This window comes from Microtus ochrogaster, unplaced genomic scaffold (genome assembly GCF_000317375.1).
Source record: "Microtus ochrogaster isolate Prairie Vole_2 unplaced genomic scaffold, MicOch1.0 UNK86, whole genome shotgun sequence".
Lineage (NCBI taxonomy): Eukaryota > Metazoa > Chordata > Mammalia > Rodentia > Cricetidae > Microtus > Microtus ochrogaster.
The window spans coordinates 1,478,221-1,500,400 of record NW_004949184.1 but is presented as its reverse complement, the minus strand read 5'-3'; the positions used below and the strand labels follow the sequence as shown (position 1 = coordinate 1,500,400).

Genomic DNA, 22,180 nt, shown 5'->3' with positions numbered 1-22,180 from the left:
CATTGAAGGGCATCTAGGTTGTTTCCAGGTTCTGGCTATTACAAACAATGCTGCTATGAACATAGTTGAGCATATACTTTTGTTGTATGATAGGGTCAGATTCAGAGTTCTACCTGCTTCTGCCTACTTGCTGATTTTGTTTAAAAATGTTTGTCCTTAGGCTTCAAAACAGAGATAGTGCCTCAGAAATTCCATTTCCTAATCTGAACTCTTTACACTCGCCCTTACCCCAAAGGCGAATTAGTAAGTAATAATCTACACTCTTTAAATTTGCTACTCCTTTGTTACTGCTCTGGACTCTCACCTCCAATCTAACTAAAAGGAATACTTGTTAGTGTAATTGAATAGTGAAAACTTTATCATTGGCAAAGGATTGTTATTTAGCAAATGCTTTATTTTTTGTTTTTATAGTGTTTGGGATTAAACCCAACCTTTCATAAACTAGGCTAGTACGTACTACAGAGCTACATCCCCAACCCTTAATCAGATGTTTATTATGTATTTTATCCAAAGAATTTTATTATCCTATGAGCATAGTAGTGTAAATTTTTGTTAATAATACTCTCCGCATTCTATTGGCTGGCTGATGTGTGAAACTCTACATTATAATGTTTTGAGATTTTTCAAGAATAATGAAGTAATTCTTAATTGTTTATCATTGATCCACTACAATGTATAATGAAACTAAAAATATTTTTATTTATATATTGTTTTAGGAGCCATACTGAGTTTGAAGTTGGCTGTTTTTATTTGATTTCACTGTCTTCCAGACATTGTATATGTCTAGCATGTTTCCAATGTTATCATATTCATAGTAATGGCAAAGCTAATGCCGTGGATAATTAGAACATTTAGCAGGTTTGGGTTCTGTTACTATTTTATAGTGAAAGGTCGTTCAGTATTAAAATTATTATATGCCCAGAGGAGTTAAGGTAAATTGATTTTGTAGAGAGTGAAGCATTGTAAATTTCTGTATTTGAGGTCTTAAAAGTTCATGGTCAGCTTTTGTGCTATCACGTCACTAGGTGGAGATGTAGCATTGTTTAGTAGACTAGCCAAAGTGAAAGAGCTGCTTCTTGATTTCTCTCCCTCCCTCCCATTCTCCCTCTCTGTTCCCCCCTTTTAAAACAGAAACATTTTACATGTAATTGATGAGGTTTGTTATGTCCTAGGGAAAGAATTGCAAATTTAGTGTAGTTTAAAATTCTAACCTTTTTCAGGGTAAAAAATTCAACCCCACTTGAATGTCTATTTTCACACTTCAAATTCTCTTAAAAAATTTTTTTCTGTTCTTATTGCTATTTACTTTTTGTTTTCTGTTTTATTATATCTTGTCATAGTTTGTCTGATGTCTCTGTCTTTGGTGCTTAATTCTAAAAGTTTAATCAGATATGAATTTTTAATGTGGCTACAAATAAAATTAGATAATTAGAATACAAAATTCTAATTTGGTAGCAACACATGGTAAATGAACTTACAGTCTGAACATACCCTGTTCTTATCTTTGTATCATTTTAAGATGGTAATGTCAAATTTTAACATTTCAATTTTCTAGAGCCTATTCTCTCCCTTCCTTTTCTTCCTTTTTTCTCTCATCTCTTGAATCTTAAGCAAGTATGTTCTCTATGCACAATGTTGCTTTGTCTCCAGGAAGTTGGTATGTAGCTGAGAACATTGTAAATGCACCAATCTGACTTTTGGAAATTGTAGAGGAAAACTAAAAGTCTTGTTCTGATAGCCTGACAGTTCCCACGTGTTTTTGTAAATGCACCAATCTGACTTTTGGAAATTGTAGAGGAAAACTAAAAGTCTTGTTCTGATAGCCTGACAGTTCCCACGTGTTTCTAATGAGTTGTCATAGAGTTCATCACTTTCCTGTTCCTAGGCACATGAGAACCAAAAGCATCAACATGACTATTCCTAGCAGTATTTATTCACAATAGCAAAACAGTATAAAGAACTCGAATGTCTGTCAGCTGACAAATGGATGAAAAAAATGTGATTTAGTTGTACAATGCCTATTACTGAAAATATTTTTATGCTGTGAAGTTTAATTATATGGAATGGGCTACTGGTTCATGTTATAGCATAGATGACCCTTGAATACATTGTCTTAGTTTCTTTTTCTTTTTGCTACAATAAAATGCCCTAATAAGAGCAACTTAAGGGAGAAAGGGGTTTTTTGGCTCTAAATTTCAGGTTACATTCCATCATGACAGGGAATTCATAGTAGAATTTAGTCACATTACACCCACAATCAGCATCAAAGAACGATGAACTAATGCTTACATGCTAATGTTTAGCTTGCTTTCCCTACTCCTAGGGAATGGTGCTACTCACATTGGGCAGGTCTTCCTGCCTTAGTTAATATAATCAAGATAATCCCCCCAAGCCATTCCTATAGACCAGTGTCCCTCATTGAGACTCCTTTTCCAGGTGATCCTAGATTATGTCAAGTTTACAGAACTAACATCACAAACACTATGCTGAGAGAAACCAGTCACCAAAGACCCGTAACACAGGATTCAGTTACTTTATCTGTCCAGAATGGTAAATCAGAAGAAGTAGGAAGGTGGTTGCTAAGGGCTGGGCAGAGAGGAATGACCACTGACAGCGTGGGGCATCTTTTGCAGTGATAAAAATGTTAATTGTGATAAGGAGTGCTCAACTTGGCCGATAAAACTAAATACCACTGAATTCCATGTTCACTATAAATGGATGAATTGTATGAGAATTATATGTCAGTTAAGGAAAGGGAGTTAACAAAAGGATGTGATACCGAGCCAAGAAAAAGCGATTGATCATCTAAACAGGCACTAGATTAAGTTTTGTGTAACAGTGTAAAGAAGTGAAGACCCAAATCTTCCTCTCAGATTGGTTTTTGCTTTTTTTTTAATGGTTTACAGTTCAAGAGAGGTTAATACATATGTCATAAGGCACTTTTACTTTCTTCATTTATTCCTTACCTTTTAAACTTTCTACAGCCCGTCTTCTAGTTATTTTTGCCCCTCTTGGAAAGCAAATTCTTGCACCTTAGGGTTTATATCAGCTCTACACTATTATCCTTAACCAATTAAGGAACATTTTAAAGACAGCAGGTGGTTCTGATAACTTAAATTCTGTGTTTCATGAAAATCTGTTCACTGAATAAGTTCTTATTGATGTTTTATTTGCCAGTAACTGGAAAATCATGGCTGTTGGCATTTTTTAAGATTTTATGTGTATGAATGTTTTCCCTCCATACATGTGTGTATGTGTATCATACACATACCTGGTGCCTACAGAGACCTTAGAGGGCATCAGATCCCCTGGAACTTGAGTTATGGATGGCTGTGAGCAACCATGTGGGTAGAAAGTGAACTGGGGCCCTTCATAAGAGCAGAAAGTGCTCTAAACTGGGGAGCCAGGTCAGCAGCAGCGCACAGGTCTCTCCAGGTCTGACTGTTGCCAGTTTTTAAATTACAGAAAGTATTATTTTGCTACAACTTATTCAGATTCTGTGATGTTCAGAAGTATAGTCCTAGGTTTATAAATTTTCATGAAAAATCTTTTAGCAGTGTGTTTAAAAGTGAAATACTTGTGTGTTTAGCATAAACCTAGCTTTATTGTTTCTAATCTATGGTTTTGATATGGCTGTGGTTGTTAACATTTAGTAAAGATAAATGCTTTAGTCATAGTAATGTGTTGAAGCCAAAAGACTGCTTTAAAGGATGGCATTTGACTCATTTAAAGTCAGTGTAGACAAATTGACTTTATTTCTGTATATACACCCACATGCTTATATCTATGGAATTCAACAATTAAATTTCTCTTTCTTACAGATGCGTATGAAACAGCAAAGCTGCTCTGTGAACAGTATTACCTGGTTGCTCCCGAGCTGGAAGTAGAAGAATTCAATGGTAAAAGAGAAAACATTTTAGATGCGATCAGACGGGGTCAGGGTGGTATGGCATAGACAAGAAAAGTATTTTAATGTTAAGTACAAAGAAGGTGACTTAAATGCTGATCTTATACGAGCTTTTTTTCCAAGAGATCCTAAAATGGTGTGTGTTCCATCTTCATGTCCATTCAGTATGGTTCCTATCCCTTCAGTCATCTGGGATATTACTGTAAGTCAGTTTTGGATAGGAATGTGCAGCATGACTTGTGTTCAGAAGCCTTTTCCGTTCACTTTGGGGCTTAATCTTGTGCTGCCACCTCTCCTTTTATATTCATTTTTTTCTGCTTAGCCTCCAGTTCCCACTTTTCATTCTTACAGGAAAGCTGTCTCAAAGGAAAATTCCTGATGTCCATATAGAGTTCTGTTGACATTTATTAAGTGCTGCTTCAACTAATGGTGTTTCAGGCAGCGACTGCAAAACAGACTTTATTATTTCTTGAGACTCAAACATAAAAACCTCAGACCACATTTTTCTGTGACTTTTAAAAGTGTACTATTAGAGGGAGTATTCATATTCTGTTCATCTTATTTTAGAAAGCCGACAGACCTCTGTTACCACCCACTAAGGCCGTGAGGCCCAGGATAAGGGAAGACTCATAGCCAAAACATTTAACATGGTTTTAAAAGGGAGAAAAGAAATGTCAACTGTAATATTTCCAAAGAAAAGTACACATAATTGAGCAAGCCTTTAGATGACTCCTAAAGAATGTTGTTTAAACTTAAAAACAAACTGTAAAATGTTTTTCATTTCCTTGAGACTTGGACTGAAAAGGTTGAATTGAATTCTGAGGCTGTTTATATAACTAATGATGCAGTTGCCACAAGATAGACTAAGCACTCAGCTTGCTTCTCAGGCCCCATTACAGCCACAATAAAAGAATCTCATAAAAACAGTAAAAGAAGCCAAGGAGGCTTATAAGTGGACCTCTGTATTAGTCCCTTCAGACTACTAAACAAAACCATCAGACTGGGCGGATTAAATAACACATTTGTTTCTCATGTGTCTAGAACCTGGGAAGTACAAGATTGTAGTGCAAACAGATTTGGTATATGGCAAAGGCCTATTTTCTGACTTGCGGGTGACTTCTTGCTGTGCCTTTACATGTAGGAAGGGGCAAAGAGCTCCCTGGGGTCTTTTTTGGAAGAACAGTAATCTCATTTGTGAGGTTCCACTCATGAATAGTCAACTCCCAAAGGGCCCACCTCTAAGTACCATCACTTTAGGAACTAAGTTTTCATTTGTGAATGGAGAGAGATATAGACACTGAGTTCTGGAAACCCATAGTGCTAACTCCTGGGAGAATCCAGCTGTCTAAAAGTATGCTGGCTGATAGGACAGGGCAGGACCAACCAGAAAGGAGTAGACTGCCGCCCAGATGGCAACCAGTTTTTCCAGTTACGCCGAAGGAAGAGGGACTGTGGGAGCAGAGCTGAGCGATGCAAACAACTAGAACAGAAAGGAAGCCGAAGGCTAGAGATTAGCTATCTGAAAGCTGACCTAAGAGGAGTCTGGAGAGGTGACAGAAATAGCTTATTCCGTCTAGGCTCTGGCACCAACAGCAAGATGAGTGCATGTTGTTCAGGAACAACTTACAGGTCAGGTTATGTGAATAATAGCACTCCAAAGTAAAGCCTTCATTTTAGCATTTGAAGGCCTCTCTGGTTATAGGATACCTTACTAACGGCTTATTCTAAAACCAGTGAAATCTTGATTAGGTTTTAAAAACTCCAAAAAGACTTCTTGGTATGGACGATCTCCAAAGGGAAAGGAACACTAGCTACCTTAAGTGATGAATTCAGTTTAACTAAACAAAATCACAACCATAGTATGTCAGACTTTGGCAAAAGCCAATAGTGTGAACAATACCTAACTAGTGTTGTTTCTCTGATGTACTTTTACTGCCAGAATATGTCCCTCTTTACCAAATTCTGAGAAAGAATTATTTTAAACCCCAAATTCTATGTCTAGGTAAACCTTCAACTGAGGCAGGGTTATCAGGGCATGCCCCAGGAACCTACTTCTAACTAGGTCCCACCTCCTGTTTTCCACCCTCTTCCAGTACTGTCATTAAATTACGAATCTATTAGTGGATTAAGCATTCATTGTGTCAGAACCTTCTTGATAAATTCATTCACTTTCCTAAAGCCTGTCATCTGGCAGCTAGTCAAGCCTTTCTCTGAGTCTTTGAGTGAATAGTTGAGATTGAAAGCATGGCACTGCAGTTGGGTCTCAGTTGGCTCATATTCTTACAGATGCCTCCTGGAATTGATGGCGGATTTGTTCCCCCAATTTGAAAAATTTCAAGTAATGTTTGTATGTTCATGTGTAATTTTCAGAATACCATGACACAAATGATACTATTCCCGTTTTGCTGAACAAAGTTGGAAAGAATTTGATTTGCTCAAGGTCACTAAGCCACAGTGAATGAAGTTGACTGTGTGTTTGTTTTATTCTGAAGCATGGTTTTGCTCAGTTATGTCACTAAATATGGAACTCTTTTTAATGAAGGTTTGTTTTATGAACTTGAAAAATAGAATATAAGCATCATTTTTTATTTTCTCCCACCTTGGGTCTTTATTCATCGATGGTTTGTCTCTGTGTCAGCCAAAGCACCCGACAGACCCATTCAGGTGGTTTATGTGCCCTCGCACCTGTTCCACATGCTGTTCGAGCTGTTCAAGGTAAGTGGGCTTTTAAAGTCTTCATTTGAAATGGCTTTGATTCTGGGCATAATGGATTCATTAGATTAGCATAAGAAAAAGATTTTGCATAACCATTTTAAAAGTCTATTTCTGATATCCTGTGGGCTTTCTAATCTGTAAACTGTGAGATAAAAATTGCTGTGTACAGTATGGTTTTGTGAATACTAGTACATAGTGATTTTGAAGCTTAATTGCACTTTGATAACTTCACATCAAATCCATACTGTTTTTCTTTCAGTTAGGAGATTAGAGATGCTTTTTGGGTTTTCAGGTCTGGCAAAGGTTTTATTGTTTATTACCATACCCAAATAAACACACATTTCTATATACCTATACTTCTGAAGCATTAACTGTGTTAATGCATAGTTGTTTCAGTTCTGAGAGATCCTGTAACTGTTTTATAATTTGAATAAGTTCAGAAGACCTGATAGAGGCAGGAGAGGAAGAGCCTGGGCTAAAAAGGAAAGAAAACCTTTTTTATTTTTTAGACTCTATGGCCCAAGCTGTTGCTTTTGGTTACAAAGTATCCAGTGATATTTGTGGTAGCAGTGTTATGTGTACAGGATATTTGAGCTAGCATTTCATCACTTTTAATGGATAAAACACTAAACTGAACACCTAAAGGATCAGTTGTGCTGTTGTCTTCCCAAGAGCAAGACTGCTTCTGGTGTGTCACTAATGTAGCCATTCGATTGGGAGCGCTCTCTTCATTTGTGACCTTTCAGACTTTCTTTTAATGGATATTTTATCCTTTTTTTTCAATCCAGTGGTTAATTTTTGTGGGAAGTATGGCTCTCTTCACTTTCTAAGTGATAAGTAGGGCTTCAAATGCAGCCTCAGTACATGTCAGTCATACAAACATTCTTTGTGGTTGAACTGAATAATTTTAAAACCCTAAAGCCACCAGGCTTGGAAGCATGTGCCTTTAATTCCATTACTGGACAGATAAAGACAAGTGTATCTCTCTGAATTCAAGGCCAGGCTAGTCTACATAGTGAGATCTGGTCTCAGCCACTCCCCTCCCCCCAAAAAATCTGTAGAGCCAAACAGAAGGCAAGAAGAATGTTTAACAATTAAGTGCAAAATGGAACATCAGGAAAATTTTCTGATAGAAAAAAAAATTCATGTAAATCTTATTAATAATAGCTCCACAAAATAATCATCACATACAAGTAACCGTGTGCTTCTTTCTGTTTTGAAATTGTGGCTTTTCATGACTAGGGCTAGCTCAGTGGTGGAGTACATGCTTAATGTGCACCAAAAGTAATGAATACATTTAACTTAATTGTTCTTCATGAGTCAGAAGCATGGTTTCTCAAGAAGAGCTTATTGTTTCAGAACTCAATGAGAGCAACAGTTGAGCTACATGAAAATAGAAAAGAGGGCTATCCAGCTGTTAAAACTCTCGTCACTCTGGGTAAAGAAGACTTGTCCATTAAGGTAAGCTTTTGTTTCCATTTTACTTTAATCATCAGTTGATTTAATAGTATGTATTTAATATTATGAGAGGGAAGGAAAGGAAATTGACATTTCTTGGGTGTGCTATTTGTGAGTAAAGTCATGTATCAGTGCTTTCTTAGCAATGAACTGAACACATACATAGTGGTAGTCCCATAAGTTGCTGTTGTTTAGTGACTTTGTAGTCATTCTGTATAAGCCTTTGAAGATAATTGCCTGATGGCATTGACTAATGGCACATTTCTCAGTGTGTCCCTGTCATTTATGGAAATGTGACTATTTAGTGCTGGATTCTTGGCTTTGGTTACCTCGCTGACTGTACTTGAGCAGGACCTCAGTCCCAAGCCTATCAGATTTTCTGCATTGCTGTCTCCTTTGTTTACACTGTCCCCAAAGGAGCCACTTTCTCACTTTAGAACCTTCTAGCATGTGCTTTATTTAATGAACTCTCCTCCCCTCCTTAAGCACAGATTTGACTCCCCTTTTATTTTTAACATTTTGTGCACTGCAGATAAGTGACCTAGGTGGTGGAGTCCCACTTCGGAAAATAGACCGTCTTTTTAACTACATGTATTCAACTGCCCCTCGACCCAGCCTGGAGCCTACAAGAGCTGCTCCCTTGGTAAGCATGACAAACTGCTGCAGAAAGAAAGGTCTTTAACATAGGGATAGAGAGTTTCCCATCTTCTTAGGTGGTTGTACTAGCTTTACTTAAATGGGGCTGTTTCTGGTACAGGTCGGAGCAGAGGACCTTTTTGCCTTACTGTTTAGTTTCTAAGTTCTTTGGACAAAGTGCTTTTCTAATTTTTCTAAGAAACACTCCAGGCTGGAGAGATGGCCCAGTGGTTAAGAGCACTGCTTGCTTTCCTAAAGGTCCTGAGTTCAATTCCCAGCAACTAGATGGTAGCTTACATCCACCCAGAATGAGATCTGGTGCTCCCTTCTGGCCTGTAGGCTTGTATGTTAAAAAAAAGAAACACTCCAAGCTGAGTGTTACACTTCCAAATACAGTGTGTAAAAGCTTTTCCCTGTGCTAAGATTGCTGCAGGAGGGCAACTCGTCATCATGCAGCACCCTCGGGGAGGTGGCCAGTACCCAAGGGTGAGCAGAGAAGACTGGGGAGAGTGTTTGGCTACAGTTTAGTAGACGATGCTTTAGTGCTGCATACCTTACAGCCTTTGGGTCAACACTGTCAAATTTGTTTATATAATTAAAATATTTATATAACATTAAATTTTCATAATCTAAGCATAAAACATATAGGTGATGTATGTATTTCAGAGGTCTCTGTGTAGCACTCTAGAAATAACCTTCAGCCTTATTCACTCAGTGAGAAAAGCCTCTGGTTACCATGGTAGCATTTATTCCTGGTAGGGCCACACTCTCTTCCCCTGCTGAGTGTTTCTAATTGACAAACAACAATTGAACCCTTTGTCATTAAACACAGCAATGTATCTATCAGTCTGCAGAATGGCTCAGGGTATAAATTAAGTTTCATTTTAAAGTCCTACCTGAGTGATAAGCACATAAGATTATATTTTATTTGTATGAATAAAATCAAACACTTTGCATTGTTATTTGAGGCAGAGTTTGTTAACTCAGCATGTGGAAAACTGAGGAAGTCATTTATACAGAATTCAAGAAAATTCATAAAAGATCAATTTGAAGTAGTATTACCTTGACCAGGGTCTGGTACAAATTTTGCATTTTTGCCAGTTGTTTAAGAATAATATGGATTATCTATTCCAGGTTTTAAAGTAGCGTCCTGTAGATAGCTTTATGCCATATTTGTTTGTTTGTTCTGGGAAACAGAGGACTTTCAGAGACCATTATTTATCCAATCCACCTTCCCATTACATAAATGTGGGAAAGGATCAAAGCAAATTAATGCTAGAGCTGGTACTGGCTGCCTGTGGACTTCTAGCATACTGTTGTGGCTGCTCTTGAAGAAATGCTTACATCAGCATCTCTCCCAGTAATAAACTGTCCTCACCTCTGAAGTGGGCACATGGCTGTGTCGTACTAGAAAAGAGTTTCCTTTCCAGATGGCTTACTTTTACCCATCTGTATCTTCCTTCATACATTTTTTAATTGAACAAATTTTAAACTGTTTTCATGTATAAGTGTTTGCCTGCATATTTGTATGTATGTGTACCTCATGCATGCCTAGTACCAGAGAGCATTAGATCCTCTGGAACTAAAGTTATGGATGGTTGTGATCAACCACGTGGGTGGTGGGGGAAGGGTCTTCTGCAAGAGCAGCAAGTGCACATAACTGCTGAGCTATCTCTGGAGCCCTAAATGCAGACTTTTCAAATTTTATCTGTTGTGTGTGTGTGTGGAAGGCACAGTTTAATTGAGTTGAATTCTCTCCCCTTACCTATTTGCTGATTCCAAGGTTTGAACTCAGGTTGTCAGGGTTGCACAGCAAGTGCTCTGACCCACTATGTCTTACCAGCACAAGAGCAGAGTCTGATGTCATCCAGGTGGGCTGAGAGCTAGCTGAAGCTAGGATGACCCTGAACTCTTGATCTTCCTGCTTGGAGGACAGACCTGTGTGCCACCTTATTTAGGAGGTGCTGGGGACTTGAATCCAGGGCCTTTGGTGTGCTAGGCTGGCACTCTACCCACTGAGCTCCAGCCCCAGGACTGAAATGATTTTAATAACACCAATGTATTCATAAGTTCCCTGTTTATTTAGATAAATTTATAGGTGGTACCTTTTATTACTAGAAAGGTTACTAGTCTGTGTCCTATTGATAATGCTGGCGGGCGCTGTCTATGTATACTGTAAAGTATTGAACCGTCCTGCCTCTATTTATGCATTGGAGCCAAATGATACTTTGGGGAGCAGATTTGTCCCCGACAAGGCATAGCCTGAAAGCTGTTTGGCACAGCATGAAACAACTTAGACCGTGGCACAGCGTGATCCCCCACATGTCGAAAATTTCCTGTTTTGGGAGTATCTACTCTGCCTGTTAATTCTTTGATATTTCGGGAGATCAGAGGACAACTCTGTGGAGTCAATTCACTGCTTCTATCTTTATGTGGATCCCGGGTGTTGAACTCAGGTCCTCAGGTTTGTCAGCAAAACTGAGTTTTACTGTGTGATAGATAGTACCAAGAGGTAGCCTTTATTATGCCATGGAATCCTTATGAGCTCGGAGGCAAGCTTTTCATCTCAGGTGAAAAAAGTCTTAAAGAAGTTGAATGAATTGCTCAGTCACACAGAAACAGAGATTTCAACTTAGATCTGTCAGAGTCAGAAGCCTGTGTGTCCCTAGCCCTATTTCCTTAAGGCGCTGTTCCTGATCCAGATTTAATCCAGTGTTAAAGCTTACCTAATAGCATCTCCCCATACCCACCTGTGGCCGACTACAAAGTCACTGACTTTAGTATTGTTCTTATTCTTGCCAACATTTGCGACCTTTAGTTTAAAAAATATATTGACTGTCAGTTTGATGACTTTAAAATATAGGAAGGTACTAAATTTTTTATTTCTGAAAAACTCATTCACTGTATTAACATGCTGTAGCTTTTCCAGATCCTTAAGAAGGAACCTCTAAGAAATTTTTTCAGTGGCTTAGTCTTGTTATTAGCAAATTTCAACTCTTGTCAGGCATTGGAAGTGAATGCTTTTAATCCCAGCACTCTGGGTGGCAGAGGCAGGAGTTTGAGACCAGCCTAGGGTACAGAGCGAGTTCCAGGATAGCCAGGGCTATAAAGAGAGACTCTGTCTTGAAAAAACACAAAAAAGGAAAGAAAAAAATTCAACTCTTGTGCTATTAGTTCTCATCCTCAGCAGAGAAATCTGATAAAGAAACTTGGAAGTAAATGTGGTTTTGCGTTTTCATCAGAACAATTTCTACTTGATTGGGCATTCACTTTTTATTTAAGAATTTTGTATTTTTATCACATTCACTCCGTACCCCTCCTATCCCTACTCCCTCCACTTCGCACCTGCATCTTTTTTTAAAGAAGGCATTATCGATCATCTTAACAATCCTCTGGCCACCTTTCCAAGATGCTCCCAGAGCCCTAAGTATAGGAATTGTGTTATAGGCTTATCATGTTGGACAAGCACCCTATGGTCAGTAGCTCTCCGCATTTTTACCAGTTGTAGCTTTCCATAATGGTGTCTGTCTCCTGTAAACAGAAGCTCCTTTGTTGGGAGGTGAGAGCTACACTTACCTGTGGATGTAAGTGTACACTTTTTTAAAGTAACCCTTGGAGCTCAGGGTTGTTCAGTTGGTGGAGTCCTAGCCTAGCATGCATGGAGCTCTGGCTTCCATCCCCAGCACTGCAGAAACCAGGCATGGTGGTTCATGGCCTAAAATCCTAGTATACAGGAGTTACAGGTAAGAGGAACAGGAGCTCAAGGTCAACCTCAGATATATAATGAGTTTAAAGCCAGCCTAGGATATATGAAACCCTATTTCAAAAAAAGTTACCTTGACTTTATGCTCAGACATAGGTTAAAATTTACTTTAAAAGGCTTTATAAAAAACAATCAAAAATGAATTTTTTTCTGTCACCCAAACTTAACAATTTTTTTAATAAAATGGGGAATTTATTGGTCACAGATTCTAGACACAGTGTTATTTATAAAGATGAAGTTAGTAATTCATTTGATTTGGCTTCAGGGCTTCGTTTTAATCTTCTGTAAATGGTCCGCTATGAAACATTTGTGCCAGTCTCATATTCTATTAATCTTCTTTTCTAATAGGCTGGATTTGGTTACGGCTTGCCAATTTCTCGTCTGTATGCCAGATATTTTCAGGGAGATCTAAAACTATATTCCATGGAAGGAGTGGGTACTGATGCCGTCATTTATCTGAAGGTACTATGTTTTGTTTCTGTTAGTGACTTTTTAAAGGTGCAAGTACCCATAATTAGTTGAGATCAGATTTAGGAAACCATGCTATGCCTCATGTTGATATTATGCCCAAATATAACAAAATAAGAATCATAGAGGTATAAACCTCAAATTTTTTGATTTTTTTACAACCATAGATCTAAATTAGAATTTTTCAAAAGTATATGTTCATTGAAAAACCTAGTTTAAAAGAAAGCCAATTTCCAGTAATCTGAAGTCTTCTAGTCTTTTGCTTTAATTTCTCAAGTTGTAAGAATCCAGTAATGAAGCCGGGTGGTAGTGGAGCATGCCTTTAATCCTAACACAGGGGAGGCAGAGATAAAGCAGACAGATCTCCTGAGTTCAAGGCCATCCTTGTCTGCAGAACAAGTTCCAGGATGGCCAGGGCTTCATAGTGGAGCCATGTTTCACAAAACCAAAATAAAAGAATTCAGTAATGATAATATGTTTATATAAAAAGATCTGTAGATCTTTATATCAAGCGAAGTAACTCAAAACACAAATAGTGAATGCATGCTATCATGCAGGTCTTAGCTTTTATTTTGTGTATATGTGAGTATATGTACATATGTGGAAATGAGCATCAGAGCATCAGTATGGTCACGAAACTATAAAGAGGTCCACGAGAGAAGAGAGATTTTGAGGATGGCTGGGAGGATAGTAGAATAGCACATGGGAGCAGAAAACTACTAGAGTTGGAAGAGAAAAGGGAGATGGCAAGAGACTCAGAAAAAACAAATTACATACAGAAATGGAACTTTTACATTGTACATTATTTTTTTAAATTAAAATGTTTATCTATGAACTAGGTTCTCTATAAGACAGTTTTTCTCATTTATTGGTGGCGTTAGACTTCTATTTCTGAATTCTAGAATTTTGGTATATTATTTCAATAGGCAGTAGAGGCATATAGTAACATTTAAAAGTTTCAAAGAGGGCAATGAAGTGTTTCACTGCTGGTACAAGCCACACTACTTGTCTTCAAGAGGTACTGTGTTTTTGTTTCTTACGAATCCTCCTAGAGTTGATTTTGGATTTTTAGGGACAGGGGATGTAGCTTAGTGGTGTAGATCCTTCCTAGAATATACAGGCTCTGGGTTTCATTCCATTATCACAGAAGTAAAACAAATAAAAATCTGATAGAGGAGCTGGGTGTGGTAGCACACAACTCTAAGCCCAGCACGTGGAAAGCAGAGGCAGGCTAGCCTGGTCTATGTAAAAACTTCCAGGCTAGGAGTACATGGTGAGACCCTGGCTCAAAAAATAGCAACATCAAAAAGCTATACTAGACTTGGTTCTGCATTTAGAAATAGATTTAAGAAATGAATCTTAAAGACATTTCAGCAGCTTGGTTTTATCTCATAACTTTGGAATGTATCTTGCGGAACTTTCCACGTAAGTTTGCGCAGAACTGACTCATTCTTTTTAGCCATGCCCTAGTATATTACTGGACAAGCTATCACAGTTTCACGCACTAGTTGGATGTCAGTGGATCTCAACATGGGCTTTGTTTGCTCTGATGCTAGGAATGGAGCCCAGAGCCTCCCACCATGCTACCACATGCTTTCTGTTGCTAAGCTCCATTCCCAGCCCCCAATGATGTGATGTTTAATATCACTTGTTGGCAAATGTTTATGAGACTTTATTTCTTCTGGGGCTGTTTTAGGGCAGCAGTTGCCTATTAAATAAAAATGTTTGATCTAAGCTGTACTGTCAGTACTATTATCACAAAGCAGTATTGATGGAATTACAATGTACTTTGTTCCTGTTGTATGTGTTTCAGTACTGATTTTGAGCGAGTGAGTGAGCACTTGATTTCACTCATTTAGAGAGGGCTCAGGATCTTCCTCCTAGCCAGTCTAAGTACATCTGTAAAATAAATTTTAATATTTCTTTTTTTTTTGGATTTTCGAGACAGGGTTTCTCTGTGGCTTTGGAACCTGTCCTGGAACTAGCTCTGTAGACCAGGCTGGTCTCGAACTCACAGAGATCTGCCTGCCTCTGCCTCCCGAGTGCTGGGATTAAAGATTTTAATATTTCTAAAACAAGAATGGTTACTTGTGTTTGAAAGAGTAAAATCTGTGAATTTTATGTGAGAAAAAGAGTATCCTGGACCTTTGGTGTATATCCTTTTTCTAATAGGCCCTTTCAAGTGAATCCTTTGAGAGACTACCAGTTTTCAACAAGTCTGCGTGGCGTCATTACAAGACTACTCCTGAAGCTGATGACTGGAGCAATCCCAGCAGCGAACCGAGGGACGCATCAAAATACAAGGCTAAACAGTAAGAAACCACTTTGGTTCCCATTAGAAAGTAACTGATTTGTCTCCAGAAAGTACCAAGCAGACAATTGAACAATATTTTATGCCGTACATTCTGTGTGGTTTTATCTGGAAAAGCAAAGTGATCCTTAGAGAAAAAAGATTGGAGAAAAACTTTTATGCTGAGGAGAACAAACAAGAATTGGGTAGCTAGAGTCATCATTTAAATGGAAATTCCCACCAGCCTGGGAATCCTTGCACTTTGGAGGTATTGACAGTGAGCAGGGGCTTATTCTACTGCGGATGTTGTTTTCAAACAATTAGCTTTTCAGTTTGTTGTGAGTCTTATAAATTGACAGAAAGATGTTTACAGAATTTTTGTGGGTTAAACTGAAAAAAAATGAAGCTGAAATGAATCAAAATGGACTCTATCCACACACTGAAGCATTATTTAGTCCTTGAAAAGAAGGGAATTCTGATACATGCTTCAACAGAGATGAATTTTAAAGTCATTACTTGCTGTGCAACAGGCCATACTCAAAAGCATAAATAGTACTATTCCACTTTTATGAGATGCCTAGAGTAGTCATTTCAGAGTCAGAGGTAGAAGAGGACGCCAGGACTTCGGGGAAGTGGAATGAGTACAGATTTTCTGTGTGTGATGGTGAACATCCTCGGCATAGGGAGTGCTGATGGTTGTGCAATCGTGTAAATATGCCCAAGCAACGAGCTGTTCACTCAAAAGTAGCTGGCAGCTCGTTCTATATTATATGTAGTTTAACACTGTAAATGATCAAAACTGAAAAGTTGTTGCTCATACAACAGCTGTCATTGCTTTATGTTAATAAACTGTTGCTAGTTTATGTTTATAAAACAATCTAGTCTTTGGTTTCCAATTTTTCAATTTAAAATATTCTTTTATTAAATTGTGTGTTATAAAAAACAAAACAACAAAAAATCTAGGAAATATTAAATGAAAAAAGAAAAGAAAATCATTGTATTTCCACAACTCAGACATTGCTGTGGGTACAATTTTGTTTATATTATTTTAGATACTCTTCTATTTGTATATGTATGTATTTTCTCTAAGTGAGATCATTTTTCATACTGTTGGGCAATATGCATTTGTTTCAGTAGCTTTCATCTCATTAGAAATTTCCTGAATTTTCCAAACTGGGATCCGTTCCAGAAATACATGACATATCTGGATATTCTCTAGTTCTTTTTAATCTAGAAAGTACTGTTGATGAAAGACCAGGTTAGCAAAACATCCCTACCTTGATGTGTTTAGTTCTTCTCTGCGGTATCATTTAATTTGTTCCTTATTCCCATATTTGGGTGGAAATCAGAGTTGTTGTAAAGGTTCTTTTTTGTTTTTTTCCTGCTGGAATACTCCATCAGTACTGTTACAGAATTATATGTTTACACGCATGATTTCCAGTTGATCCATTATCGGTGATACTAATTTAGGTGATGGCTATTGGATCTATCTATGGCAGTGGTTGGTGCTCAACCTTCCTAATGCTGTGACCCTTTAATATGGCTCTTCACATTGTGGTGACCCTCAAACATAAAATTATTTTTGTTGCTATTCTATAACAGTAATTTTGCTACTGTTATGAGTTGTAATGTTAATATTTTTTGAAGGTAGAAATTTTTCAAAGGGGTCGCAATCCACAGGTTGAGAACCACTGCCCAGTAATATAATTCAGCTTTTTCCCCACTAGAATGTAATCCATATGGGGTCTTTTTGTTGTGGTGCTGTTTGTTTTTGGAAGGAGGTACATTGCAAAAGTATACTTACCCATCAGCCATTTAGCTAATGGTTTTTATCCTAGTTAACCATTTGGGCCTGATAAGAACACCCACGCTTACAGTAAAGCAAGTCCTACCCAGAGGATTTAGGCAAGGAAATAAATAAAAGACCCCCAAATTGGAAAGGAAGGAAAGAAGTCAAATTTTCCTAACTCAATATTTTATTAGTCTTTGTAAAATGATATAGTCTTAAAAAATCATTCTTTGGTAACTATTGAGTAATGTTCCTCTGTAAAGTACAGCTCATTCTCAATAACAAAGGCCTTACCATGAAATACAGTTCTTCTAGTATGTGTTGAACTTTTTCCTTTAAACTTAAAGGGAAAATTCAGTTTTCTTTTACCTCTTTTTAAGGTAAGCAGTTGAATTATGTCATCCTAAAGCAGTGCTTCTCAGCCTTCCTAATGCTGGGACCCTTTAATACAGTTCCTCATGGTGTATGACCCCAACCATACAATTGTTTTCATTGCTACTTCATAACTAATTTTGCTAATGTTGTGAATTGTGATGCAGATATCTGATATGCAGAATATCTGCTGTGTGACTCCTATGAAAGGCTGCTTTGCCACCCATGAATTGCAACCCACAGGTTGAGAACCACTGCCTTGAAGGTTGAGACACGATGAGTTTTTTGGCCTGTCTTTTTGTTTTTTTGGGGGGGGTTGTCTTTTTTTTTAAGACAGTATTTCTCTATTCAGCCCTGGCTGTCCTGGAACTTACTTTGTAGACCAGGCTGGCCTTGAACTCTAAGATCCTCCTGCCTCTGCCTTGTGAATACTGGTATTAAAGGTGTGTGCCACTACTGCCCAGCTTTTGCCTTGTCTTTTTTAGCATTGTAGATTAATAGTGTTTTATTGTTTTATACATTATACCCAGCACTTATTTTTATTGACATATGACATATAGTAGGAAAGTCTACAAATCTGAAATCTATGGCTTGATACAGATTTACATCTCCCTTTTCAACACCCTGGAAGACTCCTTTCTAGCCAGACTATTCTCTCTTTACCATAGAAGATGCTTTCTGACCATCACTGAGGGTGCATTTTTTTAAACATAAAACAAAAGAAGCATGTAAGCATACACCCTTGTCATATTTGCTCCTGTGAAATCTGTCCATGATATTGCATGTCACAGTCATTGTCATTTCTGCTGCTTAAGTTGGCACACTTTTGAATAATGGCAGTTATTCTGCGCTTGATTTTTTTGTCTTCTGTTGACTAAAATGCATTAATTTTTCAACATTGTCCTACTTTCTTGTCTAATGCGATATCCTAAAATCTCAACTTCTACCCTCTATGCCCCTGTCCTGGAATCAACCATTTTATAGTTCTTTTGAACAGATATTGAAGCCTAATCTTGAAGGATAGGGTGCTCATTACACCTCTTCTAAGCCCTTTTTCTGGATGGAGGTTCTCAACACACACACATATATGTAAGTTCTTTTTTTTTTGTTTTTTGTTTTTGTTTTTCGAGACACCTTATTGATAGTTTCATTCTCTTTTAACATTGATTATTTCTCCCTAATGTGTTTTTTTATATATACTTCTTACCATACAAACCTTGATTCTTAACATCTTTAACATAACAGAACAGAAACATTTGTGGGCAAATATAATTTGTATAGCTTTGCAATATTTTACCATATAGTAAATGCTGGTATTTTTTTCTTTACTTTTCCCCAACATACTAAATACCCTATTGATTATTTGTGCATTTCACACTGTGCACCTTGATCACATTGACATCCCATTCTTCCCAGGTTCACCCTCCACCTTTGAGGCCTCCCCCCTAAAAGAAAAAAATATACCAAGTCCAGTTTGTATTGCCCCTATAGTCATTGGAGCATGGCCAAACTCCAGTGGCCAGCCCATTAAAGATGAGTTCTTTTATCCCCCAGCCCCACCAGAAGCCGTCAACTGTGAAGAGCTATGCTGGTGTTTTCTAATGAGTAGTGTAAAGGCTGAAACACATCTGTGCTGCTCTTTAATCGTTCGTGCAGTTCATCTCAAAACAGGAAATTTAAAAAGGATTGAGTCTTTCATTATCCATCATATGATAGTAGCAGAAAGTTAGTCCTGCTGCCCCCACAGTGGATGGTTTTTCCCAGGGAAGAGTTGTGCTCTGACCAGCTACATTGTGATTGTGTCTCTTGGTCTATCAGATCAGTTTAGTGCCATCCATCCCATTTTCAGTCTATGTAAGCCAAATACCTTGTTGGGCATCAGTGTGGCCAGGTAATTCACACGTGGAATAATTTGGGTAGTACCAGAGCCATCTTTCATAAGAGTCATTTGCAGTGAGAAATGGAGGTTTTGACTGAAAGCTCTTTTCAAGGCCATACTTTAGCTGGGCCCAGTGGCGCACGCCTTTAATCCCAGCACCGGAGAGGCAGAGGCAGGAGGATCTCTGTGACTTTGAGGCCAGCTTGGTCTACATAGCAAATTCCAGGCCAGGTAGAGTTACATATAGAGACCCACAGTAAATCACATTATATGCTAATTAAGGATCAGACCTAATTTCCAACATGTTGTTTTCAAACAAATTTTAGCAAAACTGAAATACTAAAGTAGTTAACTTGGCAATTTAAAATTGTTAAATTCTCCAGGTGTTGGTGGCACACGCCTTTAATCCCAGCACTTGAGAGGCAGAGGCAGGCAGATCTCTGTGAGTTCAAGGCCAGCTTGGTCTACAAGAGCTAGTTCCTGGACAGGCTCCAAAACTTCAGAGAAACTCTGTCTCAGAAACAAAAAACAAAACAAACATCGTTAAGTTCTACAAATAGAATAATGGTTAAACGTGGAGAAGGATCTCAGGAGAGGAGTGGGAACGGGAAAGTCAGTTCTTACACAGAAAGAGGTCTAAAACTGTATTCTAACCCTGAGAACTCTAGCCCTCACCCGAACCCTGAGAACTCTAGCCCTCACCCGAACCCTAGCAGTTTTATTGAGATACAATTCGCATACCGTACAGTTTGCTCTTTTGACATGTACGGTTCAGTTGTTTGGGGTAGATTCAAAATTGACAGCCTTCACCACTGTTCTAAGTTCAGGCTCCCTCAGGCCAAGAAGAAACCTCACGTGCATTAGCAGCAGTCATTTTATAGTTCCAACAAATTGTTGGTTTATTTTGGTTTTGTTTGTTTTTTTTTCTGGGACAGGGTCTCTCTATAGTGAGCTCCCTGACTGTTCTGGAGCTCACTATTTGGACCAGGCTGCCCCTCCTACTAGCAGAGATCTACCTGCCTCTGCCTTCTGATTGCTGGGACTAAAGGCAGTGCCTCTATGCCCAGCTTCTGATCAGACTTTCAGTCGTGAGTAAAGAACTGCTGCAAAGTTTATGTAAGTAATGAAATGCCACTTTTTCTATAGTAACTATAGAAGATAATTCTGAGTTAGGGCAAAGGTTTTGGAATTATCACTATAAATGTTCTGAGTAAGTTTTTGTTAAAATAGAGGAGGTTGTGTACTCACGAGCTCTCTATGGATTCTTTTCTTCATAGGGACAAGATCAAGACTAATAGAACTTTGTAGAAAACCGAGTGCTGTGGTCATCTCTGAAGAAAGATTATCTTCTGCAAGTTAACCAGACACCCTTACTCTACCAACTCTTAATCATGGCACTATTGTTATTCCCTATGCTTTGTTATGTTGCTTCCTTTATATTGACTCAGTGTTTCCACGGAGTGCTTCCTCTAGTTAATCCACTCGCATCTTCCACTAAAGTTGTAACCTGAGCAGTTTGTCATGGTGTCTTTCTATGGCATCACTTGCCTCCGTCACAGTAGAGCACGGAGCCTCCTTAGCACTCTTGTACCCTATACTCTGTATCTTATCATGGGTTTAGCGTCTAAGTCTTGCCAAGATTCTGAGCACCTTCCTCTTTCCAGGTACAGCAGATCCTTCTGTTGACTTCGTGATCTCCAGCTAGGGTGTGGGGAGTCTGGAAGGGGAAGGTGTCAGAAGAGTGTATCTTGCAATTCAACCCCAGGGTTCTTCCTGTCCCGTATATGCACCCCCTTCACTCTCTGAATCAGTGTTCTGCCAACTTCCATCAGACTATTGTCATCGTGAGGTGTGGTACTTTCGGATTAAAACCAATTCATCTGTATTATTTTTACTTTAAAGTTCATTTGCATACTTCTCTTCCATTGATTAAAGTACTCTAAAAGTTGTTTTGGAATTTCTCACTTAAAACCTTGGTTTGAAAGATTTTAAATGAAAACCTACCATCTAGTCAACATCACACTGTAAAGAGTGGGAAGTGTAGTTGTGTGTTTCTCTGAAAGCTCCCCTGCCCTATTCCTGTTTCTTTGCCGTATGAAATTCCTCTCGTAGTCCTCTTAGGAACTAGAAGCGCCTTCGGGATGCACTCGCCTCACCATAACACAGATTGTCAGCTTATTCTAGCTTATTTTGAAAAATGTTATAGAATGGATCATTTTCATTGTCATTACTTTTTGCCAATTTTAGAACTGTCCATTCAATCTGATTTTTCTTTCTCTGTGTAACAGCTCTGACTGTCCTGGAACTCACTATGTAGACCAGACTGGCCTCAAACTCACAAAGGTCTGCCTGTCTCTGCCTCCCCGAGTGCTGGGACACCAGGCTGGCCTCAAACTCACAAAGGTCTGCCTGTGTCTGCCTCCCCGAGTGCTGGGACTAAAAGGCGTGCGCCACCACCGCCCGGTCTTCAATCTGATTTTGTAATCATTCCTTTTGCTAAAAGTTAGAAGTAGGAATTAGCAGAGCACCTGTGGTAAGGAAAGACAAATGATATGATATTTGTTCTTAGTAATAAGGCGATCTCAGAGTCTGGATTCAAACTGGTACCTAGCTTATGCAGGTCCCTGTTAGGTGTTTCTCTGTCCATTATATTTTTTCTTGTGTATGTCATTCACTCTGACTGCTGCTTTCATTTACTGTATATATAAATGTTTCTATCCAGTTTTTCAGGACTGAATCCAGATTTAGAAGTTGTAGTTTGTAGCCAGGCATGGTGGTCCATACCTGAAACCTCAGTACTCCAGATGTTGAGGCCGGAGGATCATGATGATAGCCTGAGCTATGTGCCAAGAGTCCCTCTCAAAGTTTTGACTTGTGTTACTCCTGCTATATCATTACTGATG

At 38.5% G+C, this 22,180-nt stretch overlaps 1 protein-coding gene across 1 annotated transcript in view; it reads left to right on the top strand.

Annotated features, from left to right (window-relative positions):
• The window catches only part of Pdk3 (pyruvate dehydrogenase kinase 3), a 64,293-nt gene extending 43,068 nt beyond the window's left edge, over positions 1-21,225 (top strand). The window contains exons 6-12 of the mRNA XM_005370717.3: positions 3,822-3,899; positions 6,546-6,622; positions 7,982-8,083; positions 8,613-8,723; positions 12,828-12,941; positions 15,120-15,259; positions 20,555-21,225. Coding sequence (XP_005370774.1) covers positions 3,822-3,899; positions 6,546-6,622; positions 7,982-8,083; positions 8,613-8,723; positions 12,828-12,941; positions 15,120-15,259; positions 20,555-20,585 — 653 coding nt within the window. The 3' untranslated portion in view covers positions 20,586-21,225. The remainder of the gene's footprint in view (positions 1-3,821; positions 3,900-6,545; positions 6,623-7,981; positions 8,084-8,612; positions 8,724-12,827; positions 12,942-15,119; positions 15,260-20,554) is intronic.
• The last annotated feature ends 955 nt before the right edge of the window (positions 21,226-22,180 follow it).